This window comes from Coregonus lavaretus (genome assembly GCF_964263955.1).
Source record: "Coregonus lavaretus genome assembly, chromosome: 23".
Taxonomy (NCBI): Eukaryota; Metazoa; Chordata; class Actinopteri; order Salmoniformes; family Salmonidae; genus Coregonus; species Coregonus lavaretus.
In genome coordinates, this window is record NC_140010.1 from 15187628 (window position 1) to 15206648 (window position 19021).

The window sequence follows — 19021 nt, forward strand, 5'->3', positions numbered from 1 at the left end:
CATTCAACTGAGACTGCTCTTCTCTGTGTCACGGAGGCTCTCCGCACTGCTAAAGCTAACTCTCTCTCTCCTCTGCTCTCGTCTTTCTAGACCTATCTGCTTCATTTGATACTGTGAACCATCAGATCCTCCTCTCCACCCTCTCCGAGTTGGGCATCTCCGGCGCGGCTCACTCTTGGATTGCGTCCTACCTGACAGGTCGCTCCTACCAGGTGGCGTGGCGAGAATCTGTCTCCGCACCATGTGCTCTCACCACTGGTGTACCCCAGGGCTCAGTTCTAGGCCCTCTCCTATTCTCGCTATACACCAAGTCACTTGGCTCTGTCATATCCTCACATGGCCACTCCTATCATTGCTACGCAGACGACACACAATTAATCTTCTCCTTTCCCCCTTCTGATAACCAGGTGGTGAATCGCATCTCTGCATGTCTGGCAGACATATCAGTGTGGATGACGGATCACCACCTCAAGCTGAACCTCGACAAGACGGAGCTGCTCTTCCTCCCGGGGAAGGACTGCCTGTTCCATGATCTCGCCATCACGGTTGACAACTCTGTTGTGTCCTCCTCCCAGAGTAGGTTCATGCTCTACAACATTTGCAGAGTACGACCCTGCCTTAAACAGGAAGTGGCACAGGTCCTAATCCAGGCACTTGTCATCTCCCGTCTGGATTACTGCAACTCACTGTTGGCTGGGCTCCCTGCCTGTGCCATTAAACCCCTACAACTCATCCAGAACGCTGCAGCCCGTCTGGTGTTCAACCTTCCCAAGTTCTCTCACGTCACCCCGCTCCTCCGCACACTCCACTGGCTTCCAGTTGAAGCTCGCATCTGCTACAAGACCATGGTGCTTGCCTACGGAACTGTGAGGGGGACGGCACCTCCGTACCTTCAGGCTCTGATCAGTCCCTACACCCAAACGAGGGCATTGCGTTCATCCACCTCTGGCCTGCTGGCCCCCCTACCTCTGCGGAAGCACAGTTCCCGCTCAGCCCAGTCAAAACTGTTCGCTGCTCTGGCACCCCAATGGTGGAACAAGTTCCCTCACGGCGCCAGGACAGCGGAGTCACTCACCACCTTCCGGAGACACTTGAAACCCCACCTCTTTAAGGAATACCTGGGATAGGATAAAGTAATCCTTCTACCCCCCCTTACCTCACCCCGAAGAAAAAAAAAAATATTGTAAAGTGGTTGTCCCACTGGCTATCATAAGGTGAATGCACCAATTTGTAAGTCGCTCTGGATAAGAGCGTCTGATAAATGACAAAAATGTAAATGTTAAATTTTTTAACTATATATAGCTCTGGCCCACGCGCATACGTCGATTCTGCACTAAGAGATGCATGCATGCACATCCAAGCATGCGCGTGGACCCAAGCTAGTCTGGCGTCCTCAGAAGGGTCATGTCTCGAAGGGATGCAGCTAATGTCAAAGTGACGTCAGGGAGAATTTTAGCTAACCTTAACCTCATTTTCCTAACCTGCTACGAAAAGTCACTTCAGACATTAGCTGCATCCCATCTAGTCAAAACCCCTTAGAAGTAGTTAATTTCGTATTTTGGAAAAAGGACACCCTGCGCGTAGAGAAAAATTCTCTGCACTATAGAAACTTCTTCACTTTGGTGATTTAATACCGTGTAGGTCGTTGGTAGAGCATGGCGATTGCAACGCCAGGGTTGTGGGTTCGTTTTCCCACGGGGGCCAGTATGAAAAAAATAAAAAAATAAAAATGTATGCACTCATACTGTAAGTCGCTCTGGATAAGAGCGTCTGCTAAATGACTAAAATGTAAATTCAATGTAGCCAGTCACTCAACAAAATTGATTCTCTATGAAAGAATCAATGGAACATTATTGTTGCCGCGCAATGGAACCAGAGCAAGCTAAAGTTAGCTAACAGTTAGCTAGCAAGCAAGCAGAATAGCCAGAGAAACGTACCTTTCCTTGAAAAGGCATGTTGGCAAATAGCTACATGCCGTTTTGTGTGAGTGGTTATGACATGAAAGGTCTAGTCATACTTCAATATTGTGAGATAGGACAGTTTAGCCAGTAGGACTATATGAAATAGTGCTGAGCGATTAGTGCTTTTTGAGGTCGGTTCGGTTTCGGTTAGTTTATTCATATTTTTTAATTTTTTTTAAGGATTTCGGTTTCGATTATTTGAGTAAAATGCTGTAACACAGAATAAAACAATTATTAAAAGTCCCATGGTGGTAGTGACTGCCCATTACTGCTTATTACTTATTAACCATAATTTATTTGGGGATACCTCGCGATCGCGCATTCTTCTGCCTCTTCCGTAGCAGGCATAAAATAAACACACACCGACAAGTAGATGCGCAATGGATTAAGGTCATTGTAGTTATTTACCACGCTTTATGCGCTAAACTATGTACAATATTGGCCTGTTGGAAACTACAACTCCCTACTATATCGCACAGTTCATTCGGGATCTGATTTATCTCTAGAGAAACCAAATATTTTTTATAACTAAACCAAGATAGACCACAGCTTGTCGTTTCCAATGGGATCAATTAGTCATTGTGGGCAGAACAAGCAAGGAGGCGGGCAGAGCCAAGCACGCGTTAGCGATATCCCATTGGCGCGTTCTAGTTGTGCACTCAAATCGCCTTTGCACTCCTAAACAGCGCGATTTTTAAAAACTTTTGCAAAGGGTAAAGTCTACACTCTGTTCATAACAATTTCTAGTTTAGGGAACAGAAAACTGTATTGAAATGAAATGTTTAATCGATGAAAGAATTTGCAGAATGTCGGCCAAAATCCATCTCGTTCCATCTTCTCCCACTGCCCGCCAGTAGGCTTCCTCTCACTAGCATATTTGGTAGTGAGTGGAAATGGCAAACGGATGCTTCACATTTATACATCCAGTGAAATATCTGTCTCATTGTTCTATCTGTGGCGAAACTGTGCAATATGCGCATTAAGCTCACAGTAAAAAAACGAACAAAACGGAATTCAAATAATTGAACCGACATCGGTCAATTAGTTGTTTAAAAACCGAAAAATAACTGACATTTCGGTTAATCGCCCAGCACTAATATGAAATGACCAGCTGACTGTCCACAACGTTTCTTCTTGGTGCACCGCTTTCAGGAAGTGGTTAAATGTTCTAAGGTCCCATCAAAGATATTTATAACTAACCCAAGATAGTTAATCTGTGTCGTTTACAGTGGGAGCAAATGAAGCATAGTGGGCAGAACAAGAAAGGCAAGTTAGCGAGAGCCTATTGGCGCGTTGTAGCGCATATTTGCATATTTCCGTTAGGGAACGCCTACCCCGTGAAGTGCGCGGGTGTGTAAACTCAATTCGACCTTGCGCTCCTTCTAAACAACACTCTTTTTTTTTTACTTTGGCAAAGCGTCAAGTCTATAAAACTTAGTGCACTGTGCTCTGAACAGAAACATTTATTGAGATCAGATGTTTCATCGATGAGATAATTCGCAGACTTCCTCTCATCACCACGTTTGGTTGTGAAAAAACGTTCTAAACGGATGCATCAGTTTTATAGCCCCTGTGACTTGTCTGAGTTACCCCTTCTGTCTGTGGTCCCACAGCCATGAAGTCATAAACCCTGGTAATTATCCAATTTCTCTTTTTAAAATCTGATTTTAAACCTAACCTTAAACAGACTGCTAACCTTATGCCTAACCTTGAATGAAGACCAAAAAGCACATTTTTGTTTTCATTAATTTTTATGAAATAGATATTGACTTATTGTGTTTGTGGTAACTAGTGACAAACAAGTATTAAGGCTTCTGGGAAAAGTAGTACTATAGGTTTGTGACGCACCTTGTACTCCAGTCATTTGCTTGTAGTACAGTCCTTCCATTCATTAAGTAGAAAATGCTGGCAGCAGTTTGACTCTGAAAAACTCTTATTTGTTGATTTATTGATGTTGAATTACTTAGTAGGTAAATAGCAAGAGGCTATTTATCTACCACTTGTCAGGACTCTGAGTTTGCAGCAGAGAACTTGGTTATAAACTGACAAATGTTAGAGGATTCATTGAGGAAATGTCATTTTAATGACTTCAGTTAACTTTACAGTGCCCTACTTTTACTGCAACACAATAGGAACAGAAGCACTAGACAAAGTGTACTCTTTTGGTGCAAAGCAAACCCAAATGGAGTCGGTTCCTTCAGTAAACACACATCAAACAATAGGCAGAGCCTGTTTTGGGCATCAATAACTCTTCATTGTCCACTGCACTGCCAAATCTAAATTAACAGTTTTCATTCCTTAAAATTTTTCTCAACTGTCGCAGTGAATAATATTGAAGATTGGTTATTTGATGGATGATAAGACAACATAATGAAACACTCAATTTGACTGAAAATGTGAAAGGTTTTATTACAGTAAATCCATCCAAATCAACAGCTTTCAAAACGCATGTTAAACATACAAAAACACATCTCACTTAACCTAGTTTATTTTAATTGTATTATTAAATATGTAAAAAGCAGGTCAAGTTATTCACAAATAAAATGCATACATGCAACACGTTTTGGGGAATGCATAATGAGTGGGAAGTCAGAAGAAAAAAACCATTTATAATTATTGACAGCACATGTTTACATTCCTTTTCATTTACACAATATATGACTTAAGCATTATGGTGCACTGCCGAGTTCAATAAGAACAAATGCAACATTAAAAAAAGGTATACAATGTACGTACTTGGAATATAGTATGTCAAATTACTCAGTGAACTGACTCACAACTTTCCCTAAGACATGTGGTTCAAAAATCATATGAAAACATCTGAAATATACCTGACTTCCATTGAATACGAAGGTGGCTAGTTGCTGTTAAAACTAAAGTTGAAAATAATGTTCATTGTGGTCATACTAGTCTACACTAAAATTAGCTCCCTTCCCTTATGATGAAGCCATAATGAATCAACCTTGTTTATGTCACTGAAGCACCAAATCTGGTGCAAATTAGGCATTTTTGAGTACACTGATTAATTTATCAGAATTCTTTGAATTTATAAAGATAGACCAATTTTGACAAGTATGTGACTAACTCACTACTTTTAATTCATGATTCTCATGGACTGTACTGCCTCACTTCATATAGAGGCAATATCAAGTCTTTTCCAAATTATTGTTTTTGTAATTAATTTGTAATTGTGTGAATTGTGAGTCTATGGACATATTGTCCATTCCAGAGTCAAATATCAGTGCAACATATGGAGGAAGGTTAAATATGAGATACTATGGGCCCTTCAGGGTGTTTTCTTATTGCATTCTCATGATTAATATGGTTGATATGTAAAAATGTAAAAGATAAACAATAACTTTGAAACAACGTACATAATGGATGGATCATGGGACCGACCGAAGCTGGCAACATACGTTACACATGCTGACAGATAAAAACACTATCTGTCCACTCCATACTACAATATTTCGTCACATCTAGAATTTTGGATGACTTCTTTTTTTCACCCTTTGTCACTGTCCTTGGAAACTTCTGTGATGTTCTGAGCTTGTCTGCATGTGGCGGTATGTAATAACAGCCACCTGCCCACAGCATTTCACAACAGTCACAATAACACACAGAATGCAGAACGGCAGAGGAATATCTAAAAAAGAAAACGAGGGTCGTGTTTCTTTGCATGAGGTTGCTTCATGTGCTCAGTCTTCAGGAGAACAAAAAATAAACAAACCATGAGGGAACATTTTTTAAAATAAAAAATAAACCAAAAAATAAAACCTGTAACAAAATTCTCACAAAACAAAAGGGCATGGTGTTGTGGTGGGGACGGGGCCGTGGCCAGGGACAAGGACATGGAGTGATGGCAGTCAGTACTCATCCTGCTGATCATCAGGAACATCCTCTTCATGGACCCCTGGATCCACATCCTCTCCATCCACCTCTCCTGCACCTTCCTGAGGGGACACAAGCGGTCATAGCAAAATGTCAGGGCCACAGCCACCATAGGTCTTTTCAGCACCAGCAACCTAAATCAATTAAACGATCAATAATAATAATAATAATAATAATAAGCCATTTAGCAAACAAAGGCCTGTGATTACAAAGAAAATGAGGTCCTTGAACAATTAGCAAAACATTTGCTATCCAATCCAGTACCAACCTTCTAGAATCTTAAACAAATGTTGCACAACAGCAACCCACACCCAATCGCCTCTGGGAAATTCCTATGAATGATCAAATCAATGAAGAGCCAAACAATAACAGCCGACTGACCTGTTCGTCTGCAGAGTACAGAATCTCCATTAGTCGCTCCACGAACTGGGCGCTCTCCTGACCCTGTTCCTGTGCCAGCACCTCAACATCACGCAGCTTTCCAAAGTAAAAGTCCCTCTCCTTCTCCACCCCCTCAAGTGCAAGTTTTAATGTGTTCACCTGTACACAAAATGAGGCAAAGTAGTATTAGTATTGCACAGACAAATTGATAATCCTATAATCTATTTGTTTTACTTCACACACCACAATTGTCTGTGCAATACTGTGTGGAAACTGTTTTGTAAAATGATGTGCAGTATTAATGATTTTCCCATTGTCAATAAAATACAAGATGGTCACAAAGTTGGACAGTGCACCGTCTTAAAAATATAGCTGTAATACGCCGCTGTTCCTCTGATCCTCAACTGCTTATTACTTGGATCATTTTCATGTTTAGGGTTTAACAGTAATCTAATCCTTGTAAAATCAGGATTATGGAATTATCATTCAAGGCAGTTTGTAATTACTTGTTATTTTGGTTTTGCCAAAAACAATACATACACATCCTTCTTACGAATCTTACCAGTGAGTCCAACTTCGATATATTAAGTTGTAATGACGCTGTTGTAGTAACTTACATATATTAAGTTGTAATTATGCTGTAGTAGTGACTTTATACCTGGTCGTTGAGCACTGTGACCTGTGCTTCTAGTTCCCGCTCTCCTTTGGCCGGAGTTGTCGTTGGAGTTGCAACTGGGATTCTTTTAGCTGAAGAGGGTCTGGAGGATGGATGGGGGCTGCAGGGGTTTTGTTTCGGGGTTGTTGCACTCGCCCTGGTGGCTCCTGAACACAAAGATTGTTTACATTTTCTAACCTATCTGGTCATGTCAGGGTGTTCACACTTGGTCCCTTTCAGACAATTTTTGTGAACTCAATGCGGTTTGCTTAATTGTTTGTTCAGTGTGAACACTCCAAAGGTAATCAGACCCCTCAAAAGAGCCCCTGAAGCGAACCGAACTGAGACCATCTCGAGAGTTCTGACACGATGTTCAGATTATTTGTTTGCCATATGTGATCTATAGGCTAAGAAAGCTTCATACGCTGTTTATTCGATTGTGGGGTTTGAATAATATGAGAAGACAACATATTTGGTGAGAATCACAACATTGGGTACAAAATCAAGATACGTGCTATCCGGAATCCTTGGGACGTCCCAACTCTGACGTTACCCCATGGAAGTTGACATTTAAAATAGTTAAGGGTTAAGGAAAGGATTTAGGGTAGGGATGTCCCAAAGATCCCGGATAGCACTAACCATAAAATCAACACTAGCTCTTAAAGGGCCAGTGGCCTACATTGGGTGTACAATTTTAAATTAGTGTTATTTAATCTGCAGTATTCTTCTGCTATTTATTCTGTTACCAATAATATTTACATGTTAAAATCTTCAAATTATAATTATATGTCCCATCTTTTAACTAAATGCAATCTATTAGCTTCCAAAAAGTATATCTAGGTGTCCAATAACATTATCTGATAGAAAGGCTTGTCATGCACTTTGTAAAAACCCTAATAAGTACATTGAGTAAATGTTGGAAAAAGATCTTGGTTCCTTAATAAACATAGCAATGTGAATGGGAAGAGGACTCGGACCAGTGAACTGGCAAAGGAGTTGAGTCCTTATTCAAAGGCAAGGGCAGTGTGAATACAAAAATAACATAGTTCTTTAGCATTTTTCTTTACCCCAGAGTTCACTTTAAAAGACACCTATACGTGAAAACACCCTCAGTCAGTTTCCTAATCTACATAAACAATGTCTGCTGTCCAGATGGGTATCCTACAAAACAGGATCAATGAGTTAGCCAGCTAACTTTGATAAACAACCAGAATTAACAACAAATGTTCTGGTTCATTAAGAAAGCTAAATGTATGTGTTTTTGGTTGAGTCAATTAGAACAAAGCTAATTTCAAGCGCATATTTTTTTTTTTAAATAAACCGTTATTTCCGAATATTTAGGAAAGTTATCTGGCTAAGTCATTGATCCTGCTTTGTATTATACCCCTCAGGTAGCTGGTCTTACCTGCAGTGGGGGAGCTGGCTGCGTGGTGTTGGGACTTTTTTGGCAGGTTGAAGATCTGCTCACCGGGGTCAGGTGGGGGGATGGCATCCTGACCCTGTCTGGCCTGAAGTGGGTCGTAATCTTTACCGTCATAGTTGGCGTCAAAGAACCTCTTAAACCACTGGATGAAGTCAAGGTTGTCCTGAAATCTGGCTTTCACAAGCTTTTCCACAGGAATAATCTTTAGAGAGGAGAAGAGGAAATAAATTATCAAGAAAAAATTATTGGGGTAATTGTTTAATAATCTGCACTTCACGTGACATGAAAAATGAGAATAAAACAATGTAGGAAAGTTGTGTGTGTGTGTGTGTGTTCTATCGAATATAGCGTAGGCTTGCCAATTCAACTAAAGCCCTATCTAATGGTGAACTGCCATTAGTAGCTACGGTAGGTCCCATCAGGACACTACTCAGCCTCATCTTCTCACCTTGTCCACATTCATTCTCTTGAAGGAGGCCTGCAGCAGCTTGAAGTTGTGAATGTACTCATGCTCGAATTTAGCCTGAAACTTAACCTTCTTAAGATGGACGCAGCCAGGGAATAGCAAATCCATGAACTGGCAGTAGGCCGCTCCTAGAAAGGAATGAAGATGTGTGACACAAAAATTACTGCTTGTTTCTCTTCTGATACAAGTGCAAACTAATGATATTTTTCAGGTATATGCTTCATGGAAGTGTTTCATGGTACTGCCATTAGCAAACCTGTGCACAACACATCCTCTCAATTAAAAGAGACAGACTAGAGACCATGGAACTGACAAGCAGCTTTAACCTCAAATTAGTACCATTAGCACACCTTGCAATAATAAATAATAATAATATGCCATTTAGCAGACGCTTTTATCCAAAGCGACTTACAGTCACGTGTGCATACATTTTTACGTATGGGTGGTCCCGGGAATCGAACCCACTACCCTGGCGTTACAAGCGCCATGCTCTACCAATTGAGCTACAGAGGACCACGTGTGCAATTGGACTGTGTGTGGTTCAAGAGAGATTGGATTACTTGGGGCAGCCATGGCATGGTAGACACAGCAAGTGCGCAAACTAGTTTTATTAATAGCACAGTCCGTCTTCTCTGTCAGAGCAAGGTTAGGTTAGGAGCAAGGTTGGGGTTACACCAGGTTTCTTTGATTATACATGCTACTATACCTATTACAGGGTTATTAGCAGATGTTGTGCGTATCAGAGAGGAAAAGTATGGCCATCTCTCTCTCTCTTCCAATACCTATAGTATCATCCTGAATCTCCCTTCCTATGCTAGGCCTATATCCTGAGGTCCTTGGCTCTGGGAGGAAGAACAGTTTGCAGCACATTAACAGGGTAATTCTTCTTACCTGAGGAGAGCTGCTCCACTTTAGTGTAGTTCAGACCGAGAAGATCGTTAACCCAGGCAGTGATGTCATGCCTGCTCATAGTCTCCTGGGTTATTGAGGTAGAATATACGTTGACCGCCATCCCCCAACTGCAAAAGACAGGAAGGCATATCTCAGACAGTTACAATTAACTTTCTCCAAAACATCACCATCTCAAAATAAGGGAAAACATTTTTATTCCTTTTACATAATGGTTAGCCAACATTCTGTACACACAATTGTTGACCAACAGATAAAACCCCCCATATAATTTTCAACTACTACCATTAAACATAGAGAGATGCAGTAGCAAAGATTAAGCAATGCAGACAACAACAATACAAACCATCAAGGGGTAAACTCACTGATTCGACAGCAAGCCACTAAACCTAGGCCTATAACCACAGCTACTAGATAGTGTACGAAATTAAGCCACACATATCCCATGTTATGTCCAGTAATGTAATAACATGTTAGTAACGCAATTATAAGATACAGGATGTCTGATTTAGCAGAAATGGATACACACTATCAACACGAAACACGCAAATACACTCATAACAGGAGAGGGCTCAAACAGATATGGAAAAGGCATTCAGGAGAGTATTGAATTTGAGCGAAGTTTGAGTATAGTTGTACTACAAAATCTACACGTGATAAGGAGGAGCACATTGCATGAGGATAACAAATTAAAAACGTATCTTCATAATGAAGCTGGCTGTTGTGAGTGTTGATATGTAATCTTCAGAAACATCAATGGAGCAAAGTGAAATGAAAGTGGTGTAAGCTCTCACACTGCAAACAAATAGCATGAATAGTATAATGTGTGAAACTGTTGATCCCCCATAGTGATCACAGTAACTTCAAACATGGTCTTTGACGAGTGTAGCCTACATTATGCAAGAACATTGTAAAGTGCAACAAAATAACGCTTTTCACCGTTTTGGTATTTGGAATTCTTTCATTCTAAATGATGAGGCTGGAGCACATAACGTCAAAATGTAAGACCTGAGTTGTTAATGCAGCATTTCATATTCTCAGATGGGTATCAGAAATAATAACGGGCCTACTAATGTCTAGTGTTCTAATGTCTAGTGTTCTATCGCTCCACCATACCAAACGCAAACACTTAGCTAATGATCTTACATCCCGCTGTCACAGATAACAAGGAGGGCTGGCCAGTTAACGACAAAGGACAATGCATTTCCATTTGATTGAATTATGGTAACAGCTAACGTTAGGCTACAATTACATCAAGCGCGTAATTTATTCGAATGACCCAAATTGACCAAATTTGGACTGGAGTTTCGGTTTCGAACTATCCTCTTTCATTGATTGCGCACTGATAAAAAGGACAGCAGTTCTCGTGTCAACAAAGCGGATGTACTGCTAGCTTTGTTAGCCAGTTAGCTCATTGGCTATACTTGAACCAGACAGAAGAGCTTATCATTTGAACAGACTGGTTTTAAAACCATGTCATATAATACAAGGAATAGCTACGACAGTAACGGTGCCCCTTTTCCCAGAACACACGATTAGGTAGGGTAGGGCCAACAAGAATATTCTAGCAGCTATTTGCAATCATTAACGTTATAGTCAAGACAGTGACCGTGTATTTGACAATGAAGCAAGCGAACGGGGTAGTCTCTTCAACAACGGTCCTATTTCCAACTCGCCACATCATTTGTGCTGTTTATCAATGTAAATGTCAAGTATTTCGCTTTGGCATAATTGTTAACTTGCAGAGGCCTCCTTACAACGATTTACCCCATGGTTAAGAAACAGCGCGTACATGTTGGATTTGATGACAAGTCACCAAGAAGGCAATACATGCACTATGGCACGAGCTGATACATTGTAACATAATCGAAATAGAGCTAGACCGTGGCGTGGAAAACATTCAATGCTCGAGAAACAAATGTTCAGGGTTTTGCAGCAACCTTGTGCTCAAAGCCTTGCTATGAAACCACGCCAAATGCGGCATTTGCACTGATTTACCTGTAGGCGCGCTCTCCTCGCACTGTATTTTTTCTGTAAGGAATGCAGTTGGATCCATCCGTAGGAATGATGTCGTTGTTATTCTCTCCATTTGGGGACAGTGCTTGGGTGGGACCAGGCATTGGGTCTCTAAAATATTGAACAGATTATCTGCTCTCTCTCTATGAAAGGACGATGCGATATAAAGTGACGCACCTCGGGCTCGTTCTCTAGTCTGTTTATTCTTCACAAATCTGTCTCTGGTGACGTCACTGCACCCTAACCAACCACGTGACTGATGGGGTGGCCGTGCGCTTCTTGGCTTCTTGGAAAGTGGACGGCGAATTCCACTAATAGAAACGAAGGGACATAGGGCCCCTTTCTCACTCATACGCGAAATGTTTTGTTTATTTCATGCCTCGGAGTCAATAGCAATAGTTGGACTACTTATAGACATATTTAAATGCCAGGCCTTGATTATAAATGATGCATCTATTGTGCTTCTTGGTTTTATATCTTCTCTCTATTATTTGGGCTAGTGAGAATTATATTGATTGTTGGATTTAATTGACATAAAAATAATACATTGTTATTTTATTGTTGAAATGCAGAAGAATAATGGTGAATCTGTGACAGGGACATATGGGACCAATTCTGAACTGGAACTCTAGTTTATTTTTTATTTTGCATACTGGTAAGCAGTTTCATTAATGTTGCACTGAAAACCCTCTTCCAGTGATGGCTAGTGCTGAGCATTAACCAATTTATTTATTTTCGGTTTTTAAAAACAACTAATTGACTGATGTTGGTTCAATTAGTTAAATTCCATTTTGTTCTTTTTTTTTTCTGTGAGCTCAATGCACCGTTTCTTTAGAGATAAATCAGTAGTAGGTAGTTGTAGTTTCCAACAGGCCAATATTCTACATAGTTTAGTGCAGAAAACGTGGTAATTAACTACAATGACCATAATCCATTGCACGCCTACTTGTCCGGTCTGTGTTTATTTTATGCCTGCTACATTAAGAGGGGCAGACACTAAGAGAAGATGCATGATGGAGAGGGATAGAGAACAGTTGCTTCGCGAGGTATCTCTCCCTGAAAATACATTATCTAAGTACTTGATATTTGGTATTCAGCAGTCATAAAAGTATGCCTTATTTACTTTGAAGAACTAATAAAAGTGTTTTTGTCAGACAGCATAGGCGGCAGCTCTATAGAGATGACTTGCAATAAAATAATAAAGTCATTGAAAATATATGTACTCACTAACTGTAAGTCGCTCTGGATAAGAGCGTCTGCTAAATTACTAAATTGTTAATGAAGTTGTATTGAATAAAACAAATGCAATATGCAGAACTGAAATATTTCAGAAAAGTAATGTGAATAAATGATGGTTAATAAGTGATAAGCAGTAATGGGCAGTCACTACCATCATGGGACTTGTATTAATTGTTTTATTCTGTGTTGTTACAGCATTTAACCCACATAATGCATAGTGCATTTAATGTTTAAAAAAATAATTGAAACCGAAAACCTGATTATTATTATTTTTTAATATAATCGAACCGAAACTGAACTGACCTCAAAAAGCACTCATCGCTCCGCACTATGGCTTGAAAGGATTGCCTTCTAAAGTGCCATGCTGCAATCACAAGTAGCTCTAGTGTAGTGTAGCAGAACAAAAGCCTTTGTTGTTAGCCATACTATAAGGTCACCACTCACCAACCCTGGTCCTGGAGAGCTACTGGGCATATGCTGGCTTCCGTTCCAACCCAGCACTAACTTTGATTCAACTACTGGTAATAAATCGATTAGTTGAATCAGAATACCGGTATATAGGCTACTTGATCAATTAGCTCAACTGAAACTTGTCCTTTTGCTGAGACAGTACCTACCACAACCATAGCCATATATAGAGGGCTGCACTGGCCCCACTAACACACCACATGACAGGCTGTACCCCTACTTCCGCCTAATGGTGCTATTATTCCTTCATTTGTCATGTTGGCGTCCTACTGTAATCTGCCCAGACGGTGATACACTCGTGTCCCCCGGCGACCGGTTCGTTCATAAAACATCCTCCATTCAGGTTGCAAAGGCGTCGGTTACTCGGTTTCCTCCTTAACTCGATTTAATGGTGCGCCTGCCTAAAAACAAAACTGGGAAAATATGCATACACTCTTAATAAAACACCTTTTTCCACCACCATGCTAGTGGCTAATGCCACTTCCTGGTGTTGCGTACACTGTTCAGCCAGGGGTAAACAACAGACTGCTAGAACCTGATTGGCTGAATGCGGTAAACAACATCCGGAAGTAGCATTAACCACTAACATGGTGGTGGAAATTGTGTTAAGACAGAATGCATATTTTCCCCGTTTTTTTTTAGGCTGGTGGCCCATTAAATCGAGTTAAGACATGCCTTGCTCTAGGGCACAACGGTTGTAGGTTGTACCCAAGACAGTGATGCCAGCAACTTCTGGTTGCCAGTTGTCTGATTCCTGTGAATCCCGCAAGATTCTCCCAGTGTCAGACATAGGCTATGATTCCAACAGCAACCCTCAGATTACCGGCCCGCCTCCAAGTCACACTCTCAGGTGTTAGTGCTGGGCTAGAACAAAAGCCTGCATGCCCCGAGTCTCCATGACAGAAACACACTGTTACAGTCATGCAGAATTTATATACCTCGGGGAACAATCAAATAAACTTAATTTATTTATTAAGTCCCTCTTTGCCATGAAAATGAACTTAATCCCAAAAAAACATTTCCACTGCATTTCAGCCCTGCCACAAAAGGACCAGCTGACATCATGTCAGTGATTCTCTCGTTAACACAGGTGAGAGTGTTGACGAGGACAAGGCTGGATATCACTCTTTCATGCTGATTGAGTTAGAATAACAGACTGGAAGCTTTAAAAGGAGGGTGGTGCTTGAAATCATCGTTCTTCCTCTGTTAACCATGGTTATCTGCAAGGAAACACATGCCGTCATCATTGCTTTGCACAAAAAGGGCTTCCCAGGCAAGGATATTGCTGCTAGTAAGATTGCACCTAAATCAACCATTTATCGGATCATCAAGAACTTCAAGGAGAGAGGATCAATTGTTGTGAAGAAGGCTTCAGGGCGCCCAAGAAAGTCCAGCAAGCGCCAGGACCGTCTCCTAAAGTTGATTCAGCTGCGGGATCGGGGCACCACCAGTGCAGAGCTTGCTCAGGAATGGCAGCAGGCAGGTGTGAGTGCATCTGCACGCACAGTGAGGCAAAGACTTTTGGAGGATGGCCTGGTGTCAAGAAGGGCAGCGAGGAAGCCACTTCTCTCCAGGAAAAACATCAGGGACAGACTGATATTCTGCAAAAGGTACAGGGATTGGACTGCTGAGGACTGGGGTAAAGTCATTTTCTCTGATGATTGTTGGGGCATCCGGAAAAAAGCTTGTCCGGAGAAGACAAGGTGAGCGCTACCATCAGTCCTGTGTCATGCCAACAGTAAAGCATCCTGAGACCATTCATGTGTGGGGTTGCATCTCAGCCAAGGGAGTGGGCTCACTCACAAAATCTCAACATATTCATTTTTTTGCAGCTGCTTAGGGGCATCAGCTGTCTTGGACACCTTGCTGGCTGCTACTGAATTACAGTATTGATTTGCACTGTACCATTGTGGTGCCATGCTGTGCAATGTTGTGTTGAACCCGAGCAGCAGTCAGCACATCAGTTCACAAATGAGGAAGTTTCTCTCTGGTGGCTGAGACTTGTCAAAGGACTTCATAGCTGAACATCTTTTTTACAAGCTTTTTCTTGTTTTTTGATATCCACGTTGTTGTAGAGAGCTTTGGCTACAAAGTGAAGTCCCCTTTCTCGCGCGAAGTGGTTCAAATGTGCAATATGTCACATGCGAAAAAGACACACACAGACCAAAGTGAAAGTGGAGTACTGAGTGAAACCTCCTAGCTAGTAGGTGGCTAGCTTTCAAACCAAACATAGTTAGCTAGCTATCTAATCAATGTATACCGGTAGCTAGCACTACAACGGTACACTGGACTAGCCAGCTAGCAATAATTACAAGCCCCCTTTGACAGAACCCGGTAGCCAACATACAGTATTAACCACATTACATCGAGTACAATTCAACAACATACTGATGTGTACAGCCCGCCATACATGTCCTAAAACATGTTCCACAAGTTTGACAAAAAATCACACATTGCAACCGTAGATTTTTGACTCACCAGTGAACTCAGATTTCAGGTTGGTCGGTGTTCAAAAGCTGCTATTTTCCTGAGTCACCCCACCCTCTTTCCACTCGTTGTAGGAGCTGATGACGCCGGCAACTTACACGTTTCATTCGACAAGGAACCAGCGTTGCTGAAGCTGATTGGCTTGATTGTAACATCTGGTGTGATTTCGACCAGTCATAACTTGATGCGTCGGTCTTTGAGTACAACTGACAGCTACTGTAAGTGGGCATTGAAGTTGCCTCTGCACTCTACTTTTTTAGTAACATGATTATGCATTCCTGCATTCCTTTTATTATCACACAATAAACAATATACAATGTATACAGAGAATAATGCAGTATGTCATTGAATTTCTTAATTATATTTTAAATTATGCAACTAGTCCTTCTGTACTTCAAATAAAGGGTTCCACCTTCAAGATTCCTATACCACATTGGATATGATAAGACTTGTTTGCACATGTGCAAAATTAAGCTCTAAGCTCATGTGCTTGTTAAAATGTGTAGTGTGAGGCTAGGAATACCATATTAGATTTATCTCATCATAAATCTCTCTCTTTGGAGAAGCTGTGGTCCAGAGCATAAGGGCCTTCATCCAAATTTAGTAGGAATCTATGCTTTGAGGCTTGTAAGGAATTTGGTTTCTGGCCAAAGAAACATTCACCAGAGCTGACTTGGTCAACTAATTCAATATCATATCAAAATATGTCAAACAAAACAAATGAGATATTCCCACAAGTGTGTGCAAGACATAAGGTCCATAGTTCCTTGGTTGGGATCTTATCTACAAAAATGTGTAAGTTAATAAGCAGACTTGCTAGAGACTTGAGTCAAAGAGCATATTTCATCATTCGGCATTGACTGTGCTTGACTGCAATGACTGGCCTGCATACTGAGCTCCTTGATTTGTATGTAAGAAATTAACAGTTCAGAAGTTCAGATTTCCCTTTAGCATTCCCCTTAGCACACAGCAATTATATAAAGTGGCACTAAAAATATATCTCAGATATTTGGCAAGTCATGATGTTTCATTATCAAAAGTATGTACTCTTGGTGCCAGTTCCCAGGCACAGATTAAGCTCAATGAATCATCTCCATTAAGAATGCGTTTTAGCCTTTTTTTGAATTTGTGTTGGACCAAACAACTGGTTGGACCACTGCTTGTAGAAACAGCCTGGTCTCAAGACTAGATGTTACACAGTAAATGTAAATCCAGGACACCTGAATTAGTATGATTTGCTATGTTTGTTATGGTTTCATAAGACAGAAGGTTAACACAAAAACAAAAGTAGGGTGGTTGGTCGGGGTGGATGGGTGAGCGTATAATGCAAATGTCTAACAACCTGAAGGTTGCATGTTTGAATCTATTCATGGACAATTTTGGGTAATTAGCAACTTTGGAACTACTTGCTACTTTACAACTACTTAGCCTGTTAGCTAACCCTTCCCCTAACCCTAACCTTAACCCTTTAGCCTAACTCCTAACCCTATAACCTTAACCCTAACCTAAGCACCTAGCGTTAGCGACAACAAATTGGAAATCGTAACATATCATACATTTAGCAAATTCGTAACATATTGTATGAATTACAATTCGTAACATATGAATTGTAATTTTCATAACATATACAAATTGTAATTCATAACATATCATATGAAATGGATCATGGACATTCACAAATTAATACATACCATACGAAACGTAACATATGATACTAATTGGAGTGGCTGGATTTACATTTACTATGTTAGGTCTCTACCCCTGAGTCTAAATCCGAGACACTCAAATGAGTATAGGATGTTATGGTTACATAAAACAGGTTACTTAAGGAAAAAACAAAAGTAGAGTGGGTGTGTGGTTGCATAATGTAAATTTATAGCAACCCAAACGTTGCGTGTTCAAATCTCATCATGGACTTAAGCATTTTAGGTAATTACCGACTTTACAACTACTTACAACTTTTTAGCTACTTTGCAACTACTTAGCATGTTAGCTAACCCTTCCCCAAACCATAACATTAACCCTTTAACCGAACTCCTAACCTTAACAAAATATATTTATAACTAACCCAAGATAGTTAATCTGTGTCGTTTACAGTGGGAGCAAATTAATCATAGTGGGCAGAACAAGCAAGGAGGTGACAAAGCCAAGCACAAGCTAGCAATATCCTATTGGCGTGTTGTAGAATATATTTGCATATTTCCGTCAGAGAACGCCTCCTCTCTGTGTAGTGCTTGTGTGCACAAACTCAAATCGCCCTTGCACTCCTTCTAAACAACGCACTTATTTTTTACTTTGGCAAAGCGTGAAGTCTATAAACATTAGTCCACTGTGTTCGTAACAGATTTTAGTTTTGGGACCAGAAAAATGAATTGAGATCAGATGTTTCATCGGTGAGAAAATTAGCAGAATCTCGGCCAAGTTTCTCCTAGTTCCATCCTCTCCCACAACCCGCGACTGGACTTCCTCTCCCTACCATATTTGTTCGTGAAAAAACGTTCGTAACGGATGCTTCAGTTTTATAACCCCTGTGACGTGTCTGGGTTTCTCCTTATGTCTGTGCCCTAACACTAAACACATGTTCCATTATATTGACCAGATCCTCTAACACTTAAAATAAATGTATTCAAAAATGGAAGGCAGTCAGGAGGAGGCAAGATTAGGTGGGCCATTCTAGCCAATGAGAGGGCAGATATGCATGTGAACAAACATAACGGTCGGTGCTATTCGGGATCCTTTGGACGTCATACCCCATTGAAGTAGAAATATACATGGGTTAGGGTCAGTGGCGACCCGTCATTCGTTTAAAAAAAAATGTTTTGCCTGTTTTGCATTTTATTCTTCCGAAAATTGGCGTGGCTTCACAAGGTTTTCAGATTTAAAGAAAATGGCGGAAAATATGCCAATATTGCTTTAACTAATTATGACAAATGTTAAGAAAATGTTTCGCATTGTAATAAAGTAATGACTTTTCAAGTAAATTACGTTGGCTGACAATTTGTTAACTACGCTATTCTTACCAAACGCATAGCATTACGGCGGTGTGTACCGGTATGTTAGCTAGTTACCTAACGTTAATTGGCTACTAATACATCGAACTTGCCAGGCTGTATATTAACTATTTG

General features: G+C 40.7%; 1 protein-coding gene across 2 annotated transcripts; it reads right to left on the reverse strand.

Annotated features, from left to right (window-relative positions):
• Window positions 1–4350: 4350 nt before the first annotated feature.
• Window positions 4351–15972, reverse strand: LOC311098928 (microtubule-associated protein RP/EB family member 2-like). Of its 2 annotated transcripts, none has more exons than XM_084139478.1 (7): window positions 15888–15972; window positions 9669–9796; window positions 8760–8905; window positions 8294–8513; window positions 6892–7055; window positions 6234–6392; window positions 4351–5914 (listed from the first exon to the last, which is right to left on the reverse strand). In XM_084139478.1, the coding sequence occupies exons 2-7, from the start codon at window positions 9787–9789 to the stop codon at window positions 5828–5830; spliced, it is 897 nt and encodes a 298-aa protein (XP_083995604.1). In that variant the 5' UTR covers window positions 9790–9796; window positions 15888–15972; the 3' UTR covers window positions 4351–5827. The 2 variants fall into 2 exon arrangements, with proteins under 2 accessions (XP_083995604.1, XP_083995603.1); XM_084139477.1 differs by lacking the exon at window positions 15888–15972 and adding an exon at window positions 11685–11922.
• Between the last annotated feature and the right edge of the window lie 3049 nt (window positions 15973–19021).

Coding starts and splice junctions, on each gene's coding strand:
- LOC311098928 (XM_084139477.1), bottom strand. CDS start 11,806: ATGCCTGGTCCCACCCAAGCACTGTCCCCAAATGGAGAGAATAACAAC. Junction 7,056..8,293: donor AGCCAGCTCCCCCACTGCAG/GTAAGACCAGCT, acceptor CTTTGTGTTCAG/GAGCCACCAGGGCGAGTGCA. Junction 5,915..6,233: donor TGTACTCTGCAGACGAACAG/GTCAGTCGGCTG, acceptor GTGTCCCCTCAG/GAAGGTGCAGGAGAGGTGGA.